This window comes from Mastomys coucha, unplaced genomic scaffold (assembly GCF_008632895.1).
Source record: "Mastomys coucha isolate ucsf_1 unplaced genomic scaffold, UCSF_Mcou_1 pScaffold15, whole genome shotgun sequence".
Taxonomy (NCBI): Eukaryota; Metazoa; Chordata; class Mammalia; order Rodentia; family Muridae; genus Mastomys; species Mastomys coucha.
Genome location: NW_022196897.1, coordinates 87460092 through 87475144, shown reverse-complemented (window position 1 = coordinate 87475144; position 15053 = coordinate 87460092). Strand labels below are relative to the sequence as shown.

Below are 15053 nucleotides of genomic sequence, written 5' to 3'. Positions count from 1 at the left end.
ACAGGTACACTCTTGTTCCAATACAGCACAGACCTGATTATTTTGGCCTAATGCTAAATACTGAGATCAAGAAGTGTTAGCTCTCCAACTTCATTCTTTTTAATACAGTTTTAACTACTCTGAAGCCCTTCTGTCTTCTGTGTGAAGTTAAGATCCACTTGTCTGTTTCTACAGATAAGTCAAAGGAGATTTTATAGGAATTGTGCTAGATTCATTGGGAAGTGTTGCCTTTAACAAATGTTAAGTCTCATTGTACAAACATAAGGTGTTGTATGTTCTCATTGCTCCTACAAAATCAACATCAGGAAGGAAAGGTTCATTTTAGATTGTGGTTTAAGAAGGGACATGGCACACCCTGGTGGTGGGGGATGATGTAATGCATTAATTATACTGTGTCCACAAAAAAGAAGTAGAGTGTAGACAGGAAGTACGCCAAGCTATAAAACTTGTAAAAGTCAGTCTGAAGTGGAAACTTCTGGTTTCTTTGGAAAGTTAGTTATGTCAAATGATATTTTGTGGGGCATATAGGTGAAAGGATGTTTTTTTTTTTAAAGATTTATTTATTTATTATATGTAAGTACACTGTAGCTGTCTTCAGACACACCAGAAGAGGGCATCAGATCTCATTGCGGGTGGTTGTGAGCCACCATGTGGTTGCTGGGATTTGAACTCAGGACCTTTGGAAAAGCAGTCGGTGCTCTTCCCCACTGAGCCATCTCACCAGCCCGAAAGGATGTTTTACTATAGCAAACACATGAGTTGATTCATGATGTTCAGAAGGAATATAAATATGACCCCACAGACAGTGGGAGTTTGAGTGTTGGTTTGCTTTGCTTCCACCTTGCTATTGGTTCATCTTACATTGTGTTGCTAAGTTCTGCTTGTGGTGATGCCATAGAGAGAAACTAGCCAAAGAACTTCTCATGAGGCTCCTGTGTCTTCTTGCTGCTTCCGTGATCTCTGGCTGGTAAGAGAGCCTTGCAGTTTCTTCTGAATTGAACTGCCCTTGCTTGTGGTGACTGCCAAGTGGACTGGATGGTAGCTGCTGGTTCGTGTGTGGTGTTTACTACTGGACTCAACTGTTATCCTGACAATGAAGATTGGACTTGCTCCCAAAGATCTATTTCTAAACAGGTCTACTTCCCCATGTCCTGATACCTTTTCTCTTCTACTACCTCTGGTGGGTGATGGACTAGAGGAGAGGTTGAACCCTTATTAAAGTAGATTGGAAAAAATATATGCCTATTGCACTCTCTTCTCTTACCCCTAGTAAGGCTAGACATCTAAAGGCACATACAATCTTCTGAAACAGTGCCACCTGCTGGGGACCAAGTGTTCTAGCACACGAGCCTATGGGGAACACTTCATATTCAAAGCACCACAATTTTCTTCTGTTTATTCAAGTCATTTCTTTGAAGAGTGGTTTTTCAGCTTTCAGCACACAAGCCTTACATGTCTTCTGTTCAATATATTCTTGAGGATTTTTACTGGTTTTGATGCTACTATAGATGAAGTTGTTATCTTAATTTTGATTTTAATTCTTGATTGTGGGTGTGTAGATGAACAATTGATTCTCCCGTGTTCATCTTCCACTCTGCAGCTTTGATAGTCTTGTTTCTTGTTGCTAACTACTTTCTATAGATTTTCAGTCTCTCTTCATTTTTAATACAGATATTCACACCTATAAGTCTCTCACTTGGCCCCAAGTTATTTGTATTCTTCACATTTCAATTTTTTTTTTTTGTTTCTATTTAGAATCTTAAACTGTTTCCTTCTTACCTCACCTCTCTTGTCTGACTCTGGATGTTGAGTGAGTGTGCTCCCTGAGAGGCACATGTGTGTTTTCAGCAACTTCCTTCTGTAGTTAATTTCTTATTTTACTCCACTGTGGTTGGAGAATACACTGTGTAGTTCTGGTGTTTCACAATTCACTAAGGTCTCCTTCAATCCTTGGATTTGGTCTGACATGTGTCATGGGTGTTCTGTACTTGGGTGCTGTGTTCTAGAGGCATCTGTTGAGTCTGTTTTATGTCTTTTTAAAAAATCTTTCTCTCTTTCTCTCTGCATCTCCCCCAACTCCCTGTTGAGACAAGGTCTTATGTAGCCCAGGATCTACTTGAGTTCTCTCTAGAGGCCCTGGCCTGCCTGCTTGCCTGCCTTTTTTCTTCCTTCCTTCCTTCCTTCCTTCCTTCCTTCCTTCCTTCCTTCCTTCCTTCCTTTCCTTCCTTCCTTCCTTCTTTCCTTCCTTCTTTCCTTCTTTCTTTCTTTCTTTTTTTTTAATATATGGTGCTGCTAATGACTTCTATTTCATTACTGATCTTTAGCTTATTGCATCTGTCATTGAAGGTGTTCTTGTCTCCCATTATTTCTGTTAATCTGCCCTATGTATTTTAGGGCATATAAATTTGTACATCTAAAAGTCCTACCTTATCACTAGGAGTAATTTTTTTTATTATTATTAATCTTCCATTGTCTGGTGTTAGCAGTTCAGTTCTATTGATTTTGGGTAGCTTTGGTTTTCTTCTACTCATCTTGTTTGCTTGTTTTGAGATAGGGTCTCACAGTGTAGCCCTGGCTGGCCTGGAACTCATTATGAAGATCAGTCTGGCCTTGAACACGTAGAGATCTCCCAGCTTCTGCCTCTTGAGTGCTGTGATTAAAGGTGCCTATAACCATGCAGTTTTGTATTGTTCTTTAAGCCTTCCAGGTTTTCAGATGTGCAACCAGGACTGCTATCTTAAAGATCATCCTCAGACCCTGATAGGATCACAGTCAAGATTATCTGAGGCCTCACTGATTTATGTTAAAGACATTATAGAAACTTGGATTCTGTCTCAGTTACTGATTCTGAGACACCATGATCAAGGCAACTTGCAGAAAGAAGCATTTAATTGGGGGCTTGCTTATAGTCTCAGAGATTGGTTTACATTATTGTGGTGGGAAGCATGGCATCCCCACCACAGGCTGGAAGGCATGATGCTGAAGTAGTAATACGAACTCACATCTATCTGATCTACAAACTGCAGAAAGAGAGAAAGAAAAACTGAGCTTGGCTTAGGTTTTGAAACCTCAAAGCCCACTCCTTGTGACATACCTCCTCCAAGAAGGCTACACCTCCTAATCCTTCCCAAACAGTTCCACTAACTAGAACCAAGTATAGGGGTTGTTCTCATCCAGACCACCACAGATGTCCCTATGAAACTTTTCCAGAACTACATTTGTGATGCTCTGAAGACCTGTTTCTCTGAAAGAGTTCTTTCTCTTGGGTGGTCCTTCTGAGCAGTAGGAAGTGCTTGCTGCCTGGCTCCAAGCTCTGTGACTTGATGGAATCCCCTGTTACTGAAAGTACCACAATGGCCATTCTTTGTGCTTCCAGCAAGCATTGCAGCAACAATTGCCAGGACCAACTCTTGACTCCCAGGTCCTACTGCCTCCATGTCTTGTGTTGATGAGAGAGCTAGGTAAAACTCCAAAGTTTCCTTTCCCCTTTAAGGAGAAAACTGTTCTGTGATTTGCACATTTGTATTCACATGTCTGTTTCCCATCTCAGGAATTCAGACCAACTGTCAGGATGGGTTCTGCTGAACACAGAAAAGCCTCAAAGAGTTTTTCCACCTTTATTTGACCCACCCACATTAAAGACCATTAATATGTCTTTCCAGTTCTGAACACAAAGAAATGAGTGCTTTTGGTATTAAAAAGCCTTAGACCTGGTGGGGGTCCATGGTAACAGAAGATGGGCGTTCTGAAATGTAAAGCCTTCTCATGGTAAAGAATATTCACAGAGACACACACCACACACAGCCAAGCACATGTGCACACACACCACACATGCACCACACCACACCAGTGCGCACATACACAGAGACACATACACACACAGACACACACATGTGCATACATACCACACAAACACAACACATAACACACATACACATACCTGTCTTAGAAGACAGAAAATGATCCAGAATGGATTCTCTTTTGTGTATTCAGCTGTGAAAAAAGATTCTTACAACCCCCCTTACACAATTTCCTTTCCACTTCTGTCTGCCGTTTATTAGGAAGCTGCCTTCCACTGAGCCAATGCACCTGAGGTGGTTCCCCCTTAAGGGGTAATTGTTCTGTGCTGTGTACCCCTCTGTTCCCAGTCCTAGGGATGTAGCCCACATCAGCAAGGTTTCCACTGAGCAGAGAAAGTGTGAAAGGGCAGAGCTATCCAACCTACCTGTTTTAATTATCTTTTAAGGCCATTATTACCTTTTAAGATCCAGAAGCCTGGGCTGGAAATGTCTCAGTTTTAGCACACACACATGCATGCATTTAAAAAAATTACCAGAGTAATAGCCAGAAACCCCTTCCGGTTAGAGGACTTTCTAATCCCAGCTTTGTCTCATTGTTTTGCCTCTTCCCCTTGTCATTCTTGATGATGGGACCCTTTTGGAAAGGCATCGCCATGTACTTTGAATCCTTTATAGTTTAGAGAGCTTGTCCCACGAAAGGTTCCCAAGATCTTATAGACTTGTTTTTCTTCAAACTATCCAGAGGCATTTGATAGTACTGGAGTATTTCAACTCACGTGATGTCCTACTGTGCTTCTGCGTTCATGAAATCTCTTCATAAGAAACAAATATAGCACCTTGCTTGTCTTTGTTAAAATGTTCTCTGGCTTCTGGGCTGAGTGTGGGCTTCTACCTACTGTCTCAGCTTCGCCTCATTACATAAGCTCAGTTTTCCCAGTGCCTTCATTTCTTCCAGACGTCTGTAACCTGGCCTGACTGGGACGCTTTGTACATACCATTGCTCTTGCCCAAGTGCCCTTCCTTCTCCCTCCTGTGGACACACTCCCAGTCGTTCACACCTGGCTGAGCTAACTGTACTTCGTAAAGCTTCCCCAGGCTCAGCCACATTCTTTTCAGCTCCTTTACATTCCTCACATATTGAGTGTCTGCTACTGGTCAACCCTTTAAAAAAATTAAGTGATTTTTTTTTTTAACAGTATGAATAATAGCAGCCTGGCAGTGGTGGCCCACACCTTTAATCCCAGCACTTGGGAGGCAGAGGCAGGTGGATTTCTGCCAGCCTGGTCTACAGAGTGAGTTCCAGGACAGCCAGGGCTACACAGAGAAACCTTGTCTCAAAAAAGAGAGAGAGAAAAAGATAATATTGCTGAATAATACTATATGAAGCTAATTCTTATATTGTATTTTATGATAGCTACTGTTAATTATCCTGTAAAATAAAACAATCCTAGCTTATACTGTCTTCCAGAGAAAGTTTAGGAAGTTACTATATCATCTCATTCAGTCCCCACAGTGGTCCAGGGAAGTGAGTTGGTATGTCTATGTCTTGGTACAGAGGGTGAGGTACATGGGGTAAAGAGTGCATCATCATCCATCACACAGCCAATGAGATTTGAGCTTGGGCAGGCTGACACCATCCTTATTACATTCCTGCTCTGACTTACTATCAAAGCCACATGCTTTATTGTCCTTGCAGCGTTCACACTTGTCCTTTGTGTGACATAAAGAGAAAATGGCAACCAGGCTTGGTGGGACAGACTCAGAATTCTGCTACTTGGGAGGCTGAGGCAGGAAGATTACAAGTTCAAGATCAGTCTGGGCAATTTAATAAAACCTTGTCTCAAGAAAATTAAAAACAGCTGGGTATGGTGGCTCACGTCTTTAATCCCAGCACTCGGGAGGCAGAGGCAGGCAGATCTCTGTGAGTTTAAGGCCAGCCTAACAGAGTGAATACCAGAACAACCAGAGCTACAGAGGAACCCTGTCTCCAAAAACCAGATAGATAGATAGATAGATAGATAGATAGATAGATAGATAGATAAGTAGGTAGGTAGGTAGGTAGGTAGGTAGGTAGGTAGATAGATAGATAGAGATAGATAGATAGATAGATAGATAGATTGATGGATTGATGGATAGATAGACAGAATGAACCAAAAATCCTGGGGATATAACTTAATGTAACTCAATGGTAGAGTGCTTTGCTTGCCTACCGTGCTCTGAGTTCAATTCAAGAAAAAGGGAGGGAGGGAGAGAGGGAAGGAGATAGAAAGAGAGAGCAGGCGTGAGTAAAGCAGAGCACAGAGCCTCAAGCTGGGTAAGGATGGCACTGATTCGCTCCTCATCTTTGTCAGGCTAAGCACCCTTCTCTGTTCAAACAACTGATGAGGTCAGTAGTGTCCCCATCCCCACTTACACAGTTGGGAACATGGACTTATGTAGGGGAGTGTAAATGCCTTGTTTAGGTCTCGGTGATTGTGTCATATAGTTGGAATCCCTTGTGAATTTATGAACTCCTTGTGAACCCCTGATCCCTTCTGACTCCCTAACTCTGGGCTGGGAACCTCATATCTGAGACTTAAGGGAGGAGACCCTTGGGAGGTTTTTTTCCTACTAGAGCGTCTTCTGGCAAAGCTATTTCATAATGTATTTTCTTTCCATATTTATATTTTAGTTAGCTTGCATCTGCTGGCCTTTCTCTCACATCTCAAATAGCCGATATGTTATTTTAGGGAAAAGTAATACATCGCCACATCTGATCAATAGAACTTGGAGTCCCCTGCAGCCTTCACATGGCGCTGAGCTGTTGTGACAAGCAGGCAATAATGATTTGCACAGGCTTCCAGGCTCGGTGTGGACCCGACTTTCTGGGCTGTTTGTCCTCCTTTTTGAGGCCTCAGTGGACAGGCCCCCCATCCCGAGACATCTGACAGAGTCCAGGCAGGCTGTTCTTGTATTTCTTTCTTTGCTTTCTTGTCCACCAACCAGGAAGTAATTTTTGACTTTGAAAAGGAACCACAGTTGACGTTTTAGAAAATGAGCTGAGGAACCCGATCTAGTGATAAATTCAGACCCGTTGCTTTTCTCAGAGCCCCAGCTAGTGATGGCTGAAAGCATGTCTTCACCTCAGGAGGTGTTCACAATGATTTAAATTGCCTGGATATTGTAATTTGGTTTCTTTCTAATTTATACTTTTGTGTAGCATTCATTTGATAACATTACAATGAACTGAATTATAACAGGTTTGCAGTATTTTTCTTAAGGGAAATGTATTTTTATTTTATTCATTTATTACAAGTGTGTTCTCTCTCTCTGTGTGTGTGTGTGTGTGTGTGTGTGTGTGAGAGAGAGAGAGAGAGAGAGAGAGAGAGAGAGAGAGAGCGCTAGCTCATGTGCATTGGCTGTCAGAAGATAACTTTGAGGAGTCTGTTCTCTCCTCTCTTGTGGATTCTAGGACTGCAAACTTGGGTAATTAGATTTTCATGGCAAGTGCCTTTGCCCACTGAGCCATCTTGCCAGTCATAAGATATTTTCTTTTGCTAAAGATAGCAAGTACATTCACTGCTGGAAACAACTCACTCCTGTAACCTTCACACTTCTCTCCTGTTTCCACACTGTTCATACCTGCAGGCTCTGGCACATGCACTTTTCTTGGAATATTCTTTATTCTTCAGTTCTACAACCACTAGACATCCAGGCATGTCCTGTCTGTCTCTTGTGGGTCCTCATCCGTACCGCTGTAGAGCAGTCTACGCCTTACTGTGAGTGGAATGCATAGTTGAGTAGGTACAGCTGCAGACTGCAGCTGTTGCATGGGTTTCCATCTTGACTATATGTGGAGTATCACAGACCCATGCATACATGGAAATCTTACAGCATTAGCGTCCATGGAGTTGAGATGATCTCCCTCTTGAGGATGCTTTTGGAATTGCAGGAAGAGACTCATCCACCTCAGCCCTCACCTACCAGAGCCTGCCTTCTGCATTGTTCACCACACAGATGACTCTGCCTGACAGATTGTGGGAGGCTCAGGGACATTTTGTTATTTGCCAACAATGTGGCAGATTTTTCCTCCTTTAAGTCTGTTTTGTATATTGCACAGCTAAAGTATAAATTCTTTCAAATAGGTAAAACTAATAAAGATTTTCAAACTCAAAGGGGCAAGAATCAGTTGTATATGAGCCTACAGCTTTTGTGTCCAAGGAAAAATGATTTTGCTCCTTATTGAAATGAGAAAAGCTCACAAAGTGGTCTCTAGTCTGCTTGGAGCTCAGTCTTACTCTTATATCTAGGATGTCAGTGTTAGACTTGATTTGGAACAATAATGTCAGAATTGGCTCCTCACTGTTTCCATGGATGTGATTTTGGGGATGGCATCTGGTTGTGTGATGATAATACCCGGAAGAAAGGAACAACAAGGTCACCTGCTCTCTGTGTGACATAAATATAATCTGGCAAAGTAGGATTGTATCAGTCTGTTTTGTAGTATTATAATAAAATATCAGAGGCTAGGTAACTTTATGAAGAAAAGATGTTTGTTTTGAAATGTTTCTGGTTCTAGGAGAGGCATAAATGATGATAACTTTCTTGCTGGCAGAGTCCTGAGATAGCCCAGGATATCACATGATAAGAGCCAGGGAAGGTATATATATATATGCTTCTACTGGTCTTTTCATCTCTTAATAATGCAACCAGTATTTAGTCATGGCATCCCTGTTCTGATGATTTTATTAATCATAGTTACCTCCCAAAGGACTTATCTGAAAACAACACACTCAGAATAAGTTCTCCCTTCAACATAGAGATCCATCATCAGCTCAGGAACCCTAGGGTGGGACATATTCTAACTATTTCCCAACTCTAGCAAGATTGTGCCTATTTAAGTGTTCACTGAAATGTTTGGCTACGATTAGTGAAAATAAGCACCGAGAGGGGAGTCCCATTCCCTGGTGAATCTGCTGCCTATAGCCTGCCCACCCACTCTTGGCAAAACTACACGGGGAGGTAGGATTTCTGCAGAGACACTGGTGAATGGATAGCCCTGGGTGAGAGCCTGCATCCACCAGCCCTCTGAGACAGAAAGAAGGGTGAGGCTTAGAGACAAAGATTGCATCTGCAGGAGATCTGTGCAGACCAGGAAACCCATTCTAACTAAAACTGATGTCCCGTACCAAGTGCAGATTTAGGAAGGTAAAGAAACATGGCTGGTTCCTTCGACCTGCTGGGGATGTCCCCTCCTCTGCAGGGTAATGAAACATTCCAAGGTTGGAATGGAAGGAAACAGAGATGGGTAGAGAATAGTCTAGTGGTCCAACAGTTAGGGGCCAGCCTAACAGAAGTGCAGAGCTGTGGCTTTTTCTGTCTGTCTTTCCTTATAGCCAGAGGACACCAGGTGATAAGCTAAAGGACAACAGAAGCTACACTGTTCATAGCCTTGGACTCAACAGCTGTATATCAGCGAGGTATTTTGCAGGCAGGAACTGACTGTATCCACCTGGGCATGGATTGTTAAAGCACCGCAAATGTCTGTCGGTAACCGACCCTCTGACTTATGGGTCACACAGAGACACTGAAGTTGTACTCGGCCATTAAGAATGCTGTGGTGGCTGGACTGATTGCTCATTCAATAAAGTGCTTACTGTGCAAGCATGAGGACCTGAGTATGATTTCCACCAGCCAGTGGAAATGGAGAACAGTGTTTTATACCTGAAATCCTGGCACTGGAGACTAGGGAACCAAACACAAGACAATCCCTGGATATCACTGGCCAGTCAGTCCTACTCAGTCAGCAAGCTCCCAGTTCAGTGAGAGGTCCTGCCTTCAAAAGTAGTTGGGGAGCGGTTAAGGAAGATAACTTCGATTAACTTCTAGCCTCCACATGCAGTCACACACGTATATAGGCGTGCCCACCTCCCCCTGAAACACAAACACTCATAATCCGAGGCTGTGGATTGTGTTAGTATGTTAAGGGTCAGAAGTTGGCTTCAGAGCAGCATGTGTTTTATGTGCATTTACATACAGCTGCCCACTGGGGCCCGCTTGTTAATTCCATCAGGGCTTACTCAATAGCTCACACACTGGGTAAATTTTCTGGGCAGTGGACAAGACAGTGTTCGGCATTCCGTGACTCACAGTACTGTGGTTGCTGTAGCAGCATTTCCTAGGAGTTAGGGAGCAATGTGGAATACCAGACTTCACTCCAGACTGGCTGCACTTGGTCGGAATTTGACCCACTGACCCACTTACAGGTGATTGTTCCTGCTGCTATTGTGGTTTGAGTATGCGATATCCTCTGTGGGCTCGTGTGTTTGAACACCTGGTCTTCAGCTAGTAGTAATATTTGGGGGTGCTATAGGACCTGCCTGGCACAGATGGGAGTTTCTAACCTGGCCCCGTTTTTACTTCCTGGTTGGCTGTTGTGATGCCACCTCATACTCTCAGCAGTGTAAGCTGAACCACACCCACTATTATGCCTTCCCTTCCTGATGGACTGAAAGTCTTCTGAAACTGAACTGGGAGTCCTTCCTCCCTCAAGTTGCTTTTGCCAGATGTTTTGCCACAGCAACGAGAAGGGTAGCTGATAGGAAATCATGTTTACTAAATATTCAGATCACTATTGTGTCTTAGTTTGGCTTTTACTGCTGTGAACAGACACCATGGCCAAGGTCATGTCCATATAAGAACATCATTTAATTGGAGCTAGTTTACAGGTTCAGAGGTTCAGTCCATTATTGTCAAGGTGGGAGCATGGCAGTGTTCAGGTAGGCATGGTGCAGGAGGAGCTAAGAGTTCAACATCTTCATCTGAAGGCTGCTAGCAGAATACTGGCTTCCAGGCAGCTAGGATGAAGTTCTTAAAGCCCTCGTCCACAGTGCCACACCTACTCCAACAAGGCCACACCCTCTAATAGTGCCACTCCCTGGGCCAAGCATATACAGATCATCACACTTTTCCTATGTGGTGGTGATCACTGATGACATTCACATTCTCCTTTATACACTTCTCTGCTATTGAAATGTCACACAGTGAGCTCATTCTGATGCTTACAAGCAAGGATGGGAGCATGGCAGAGGAGCTTACGGCTCCTGCTTCTGATTCTTTGGCTTATCTTGGCTTTGTACTAGCAGGATCCTGGGGCAGGAGTTGAAAGGCAGCAAGCACAGAAGCAAAGGAGGTGCACCCTAGACGACTGTAGCTTGGGCTGGAGTTGTAGCCACTACTTGAGGGGTGAGGCAGGTGTACTTGCCTGAGTTCATGGCTGTTCTGGCCCAACTGAGTGGTGACTGAGACAGGGTCTCACTGTGTCACTTGGGCTGGTTTCAAACTTGCTGTCCTCCTGCCTCTGCCTTCTCAATACTATCATTGCAGGCATGTGTCACCACACTGGGCTCTTAGTCCAGCTATTGTGTTTGGTGACCACCTGGGAGAGACCTGAGCCATTAGCTGTAGGTTGATGGACCTATAACATCTTCTAAGAGATTGGCAGCCCTGAGTGCTTTCTGGACAGATTGAAAGTCATAGGCTTGTGGTCTAGTGAAGAGCTATCTATCCCAGGTCTGGAACATTCTGATATGTGGAAGAAGGGCTTTCTGTTTCCTGGTTCTCTTTCTTTTGTTCTCTGCTGTATCTGAAAGCTGGAAAGAGAGCCAGATGTGGTCCAGGGGTAGCCACCTATGACAGCACAGCATAACTGAAAGAGGCCAGACTCGGAAGCAGCTGAGTCAGGCTCAAGACCCAAGTTCACCCAGTAAGAGCTCTCTAACTTGGGCAGGTGTGGTGTCTTATTCAGACTTCAGTATTCACATATGTGAGACCTGCTCTGGACACACAGATTGTTGTCACCATACCATTTCCTGGTACCCTATAGTTCTTACACATCTGCCAGAGGCCTGTGTCTCTGACTTTTGATCCGTCTGTAACAATGGCTTCTGGTAAAATGGAAAAAAATAAGGACAACTCTGAATATGCAGGTCAGGTTTACACCCACTCTTTAAGATAAAGAGCAGTCTGTTCTGAGGCTCGAGACTACCTCCCTGCTGCCACAACTGCTTCAGTTGTGGGGACTGAGCAGGTGTCATTTCAGATGGATCAGCCTCAGTTGCGCATAGCAGCACCCATCACAGGGACCACATTCCTGCTGGTCCCCGTTTGGTCACAGACTCTGCTATGTGATTCTTAAGAGGGAATAAGCAAATGTCTATTCATGCCAGGCAGTTAGGGCACTAGTGACAGAACAAAGAAATGATTTCACCCAAACCTAGCGTTGTGACCAATGGGTTCACTATGGTTACTTCATATGGGTGATCAAAACCTTGCCCACTGCATCATGGGGGATCGTTCACATCTAAAGGCCTCCTTACATAACTTGCAGGCATCTCTGCTGCTGTATACTCTCTCATAGCAAGTGTTTACTTATCTGTGCAAATGATGAGGGGCCTAATAAGTCAAACATGTGACCTTCTTGAGCCTCCAATATTTAATTAGTTTTCTGAGTTTTCAAGCCTCACTCTTCCTTATAAGGGGAACAGCCATACCGTGCTTCTCTTGGGCATTTTGTCGCAGCGATTAGAGAAGCAGGCACTCAAGCTTTTAAATCCTTCACTTCCATCTTATAAGACCCCCGGTAAGCAGGTTGCACTGGTGAAGAAACTGAGGCTTGGCAATATCCAGAAATGTGTCTGAAGTCATCAAACTGGAGTCTGAGTTTGAGCCCAGGCTCTCTTGAGATCACACTTTGTGAAGGACTCACAAACACCATTACAGAAAGTCAGGGCTGAATGAAGACTTTGTGGAGTTTCAAAACTGGACTCACTCTAGGCCTTAGACCCTGTTGATCGTAAGTCAGCTGCCACCCAAATTGGCATCATACAGACCATGGGAACGTGTGGGCAGTTTACTGTCTATTTGTTTCAAAGAAATGTTCTTTCCCTTCTTGGAGGGACGTAGTTCCGGCCTCGCAGACAGGAGTCTGGAGGGATGCTCAGTGAGACTGCTACCTGCACGTAGCCATAGATCTCATCTCCTGTCTCCTAATCGACACCCAGAGCAGACAGCACCATTAGCCAGAAAGAGCATCACCCCCCAGGGCTCCTGGGCTTAGCAGGACCGTAAATCAAGTTCAAGTTACAACTCTTTCTGTTCAAACTGTGTGTACAGCAGGTGTGCAAAATAAATTTCTTTAGTGCAGAACCTGGCTTCTGTTGGAAGAAGTGACAGCCTTTGGCAGAGAGGCGTGCCATTAGGTTGATTGAGGTCATGGTTTCTGGAGTCCACATGCCTGGGCCTCCCCTCAGTACTAGGTTTCCTAGCTGTGTGAACTTGAGTGAGTCACTTTATCCTGAAAGCATATCCATGAAATGGGGATAGAAGCCCACTCCATCAGGACTCTGCAAGACCCTCCCAGGGTCATCACTTCTCTCTGCATAAGGTCATCTTCAGGACCATGGTTTATTATATCAAAAGGATGCAATGCAAATTTAGTATAGGCAGAAGATGGTGGCAGTGCTATCCCAAGGAGGCCCAAGCTTTGGCTCCCCAGAGTTCTCTCTTAGAGCACTCCTACCAGCTAGCTGCATTCAGTTCATCTGTATTTCAGCAGTGTGCATGAAGGACTGCCCAGAAGCTCATTTCACACTTAGCACCCAGCTTTTGTCCGGGTGATCACCTGCACACCGCCTTAGTCTTAGTTATGTTTCCTGTTGTTGTAGTACAGTACCCTGACAAACTTAAGGAAGGGCTTGTTTTGGCTCACAGTTGAAGGTGCTGTTCCTGAGAGAGCTGATCACATTGCATCCGTAGCTGGCAAGCAAAGGCAATTTTTCACTGCTCAGCTCCTTCTTGCTTGTATTTGTCCTGCAATTAGGGTGTATTTTCCCACTTAACCTAGATGCTCCCTCCCAGACATGCCCAGAGGCCTGTCTCCTAGGCAATGCTAGATCGTGTTAAGTTGACAGTCACTATTAATGATCACAAGCACCATCTGCCTGCCTCATATGTTCTTAGACTCCAGACCCAAAGGAAACACCAATGCTAGCACAAACTAAACTGAAGAGTTTGTATAAGATCTCTTAGAGGTAGGCTGTCCCTACTCTTTGCACAAACCACAGTCCCAAACTCCAGCCAAGCCAGATATGACCTTGCAAGCAGGCCTTCAGAAAGGTCCACTCTTGAGACTGTCACATTAGCTTTCCTGCATGCGATCCCATTGAGTGGCTGCTGGGTAAATTAAATGAGAAAATCTGTGCAGAGTACTTGGCACCCTGCCTAGTGTGGCAAGGACTCACTAAATGCCAACAACAGTTGCTTTGATATGCCACAGATGCATTTTGACCGCTCTTGAGCTTCTGAAGAAGCAAGCACCGTATCCACCATCCAGCTCCGTAGGTACCATCCATCCGCTCATCCATCCGCTCACCCATTCATCTACCTGTTCCCCTGTTTTGGACTTGCTACAGTGTTTATCCTGTTCTTGCCTCCTTAAGGACTTTGTGCATGTATGTGATGTGGTATTTGTGTGTGTGTGCATATCATGTATGCGTACTAGAGTGTAGAGGTCAAAGGTCAAACTCAGGTGTTCTCCAGGAGCTGTCTACCTTGTTTTTGAGACAGGGTCTTTTACTGGGATCTGGGTCTCAGCAGGTAGGCTAGGCTGGTTAGCTACTGAGCCCCAGGGACCCAGCCATCTGTTCTTCTCCAGTGCTGGCATTGCAGGTGCGTGCCTCCAGACTTCATATCTTTGCATAGTTTCTGGGAATCAAACACAGGTCCCCTTGCTTGTGTAGCATGCATTTTACTGACTGAGCCATCTCTCATCCCTTTAAGGACTTTTGAAGCAAAATGATTGGCAACTCCATTCCTAGAGAATGCTGTATGTAGATGCCCATGCTGGCTGGGCATTTGTAGAGTGATGGTGGGAACAGTTCCTTGGGAACATCATGCTAAGCCTGAAAAAACTCACTCATACATTCAGAGAGAGAGAGAGAGAGAGAGAGAGAGAGAGAGAGAGAGAGAGAGAGAGAGAGGTGAGGAGGCTGTGGCCTGAGAACTCCATCCCCTGATGGCCCTCTGTGTTTCTTTTCCTCCTGTAGCCAAAGCAAAATCGAAGTGTGGCCCAACCTTCTTCCCCTGTGCCAGCGGCATTCACTGCATCATCGGCCGCTTCCGCTGCAATGGATTTGAGGACTGTCCCGACGGCAGCGACGAGGAGAACTGCAGTAAGTTCTGGGGACAGGGCGATCTCTCCATCTCTGCGTTCTC

At 44.5% G+C, this 15053-nt stretch overlaps 1 protein-coding gene across 6 annotated transcripts in view; it reads left to right on the top strand.

Moving 5' to 3' along the window:
* Ldlrad3 (low density lipoprotein receptor class A domain containing 3) overlaps positions 1-15053 on the top strand; it is a 241043-nt gene that overhangs the window by 104581 nt on the left and 121409 nt on the right. For all 6 annotated transcript variants that reach the window (XM_031371149.1, XM_031371150.1, XM_031371151.1 and 3 more), the window contains one exon: positions 14885-15010. In XM_031371149.1, the coding sequence (XP_031227009.1) occupies positions 14885-15010 (126 nt within the window). The remainder of the gene's footprint in view (positions 1-14884; positions 15011-15053) is intronic.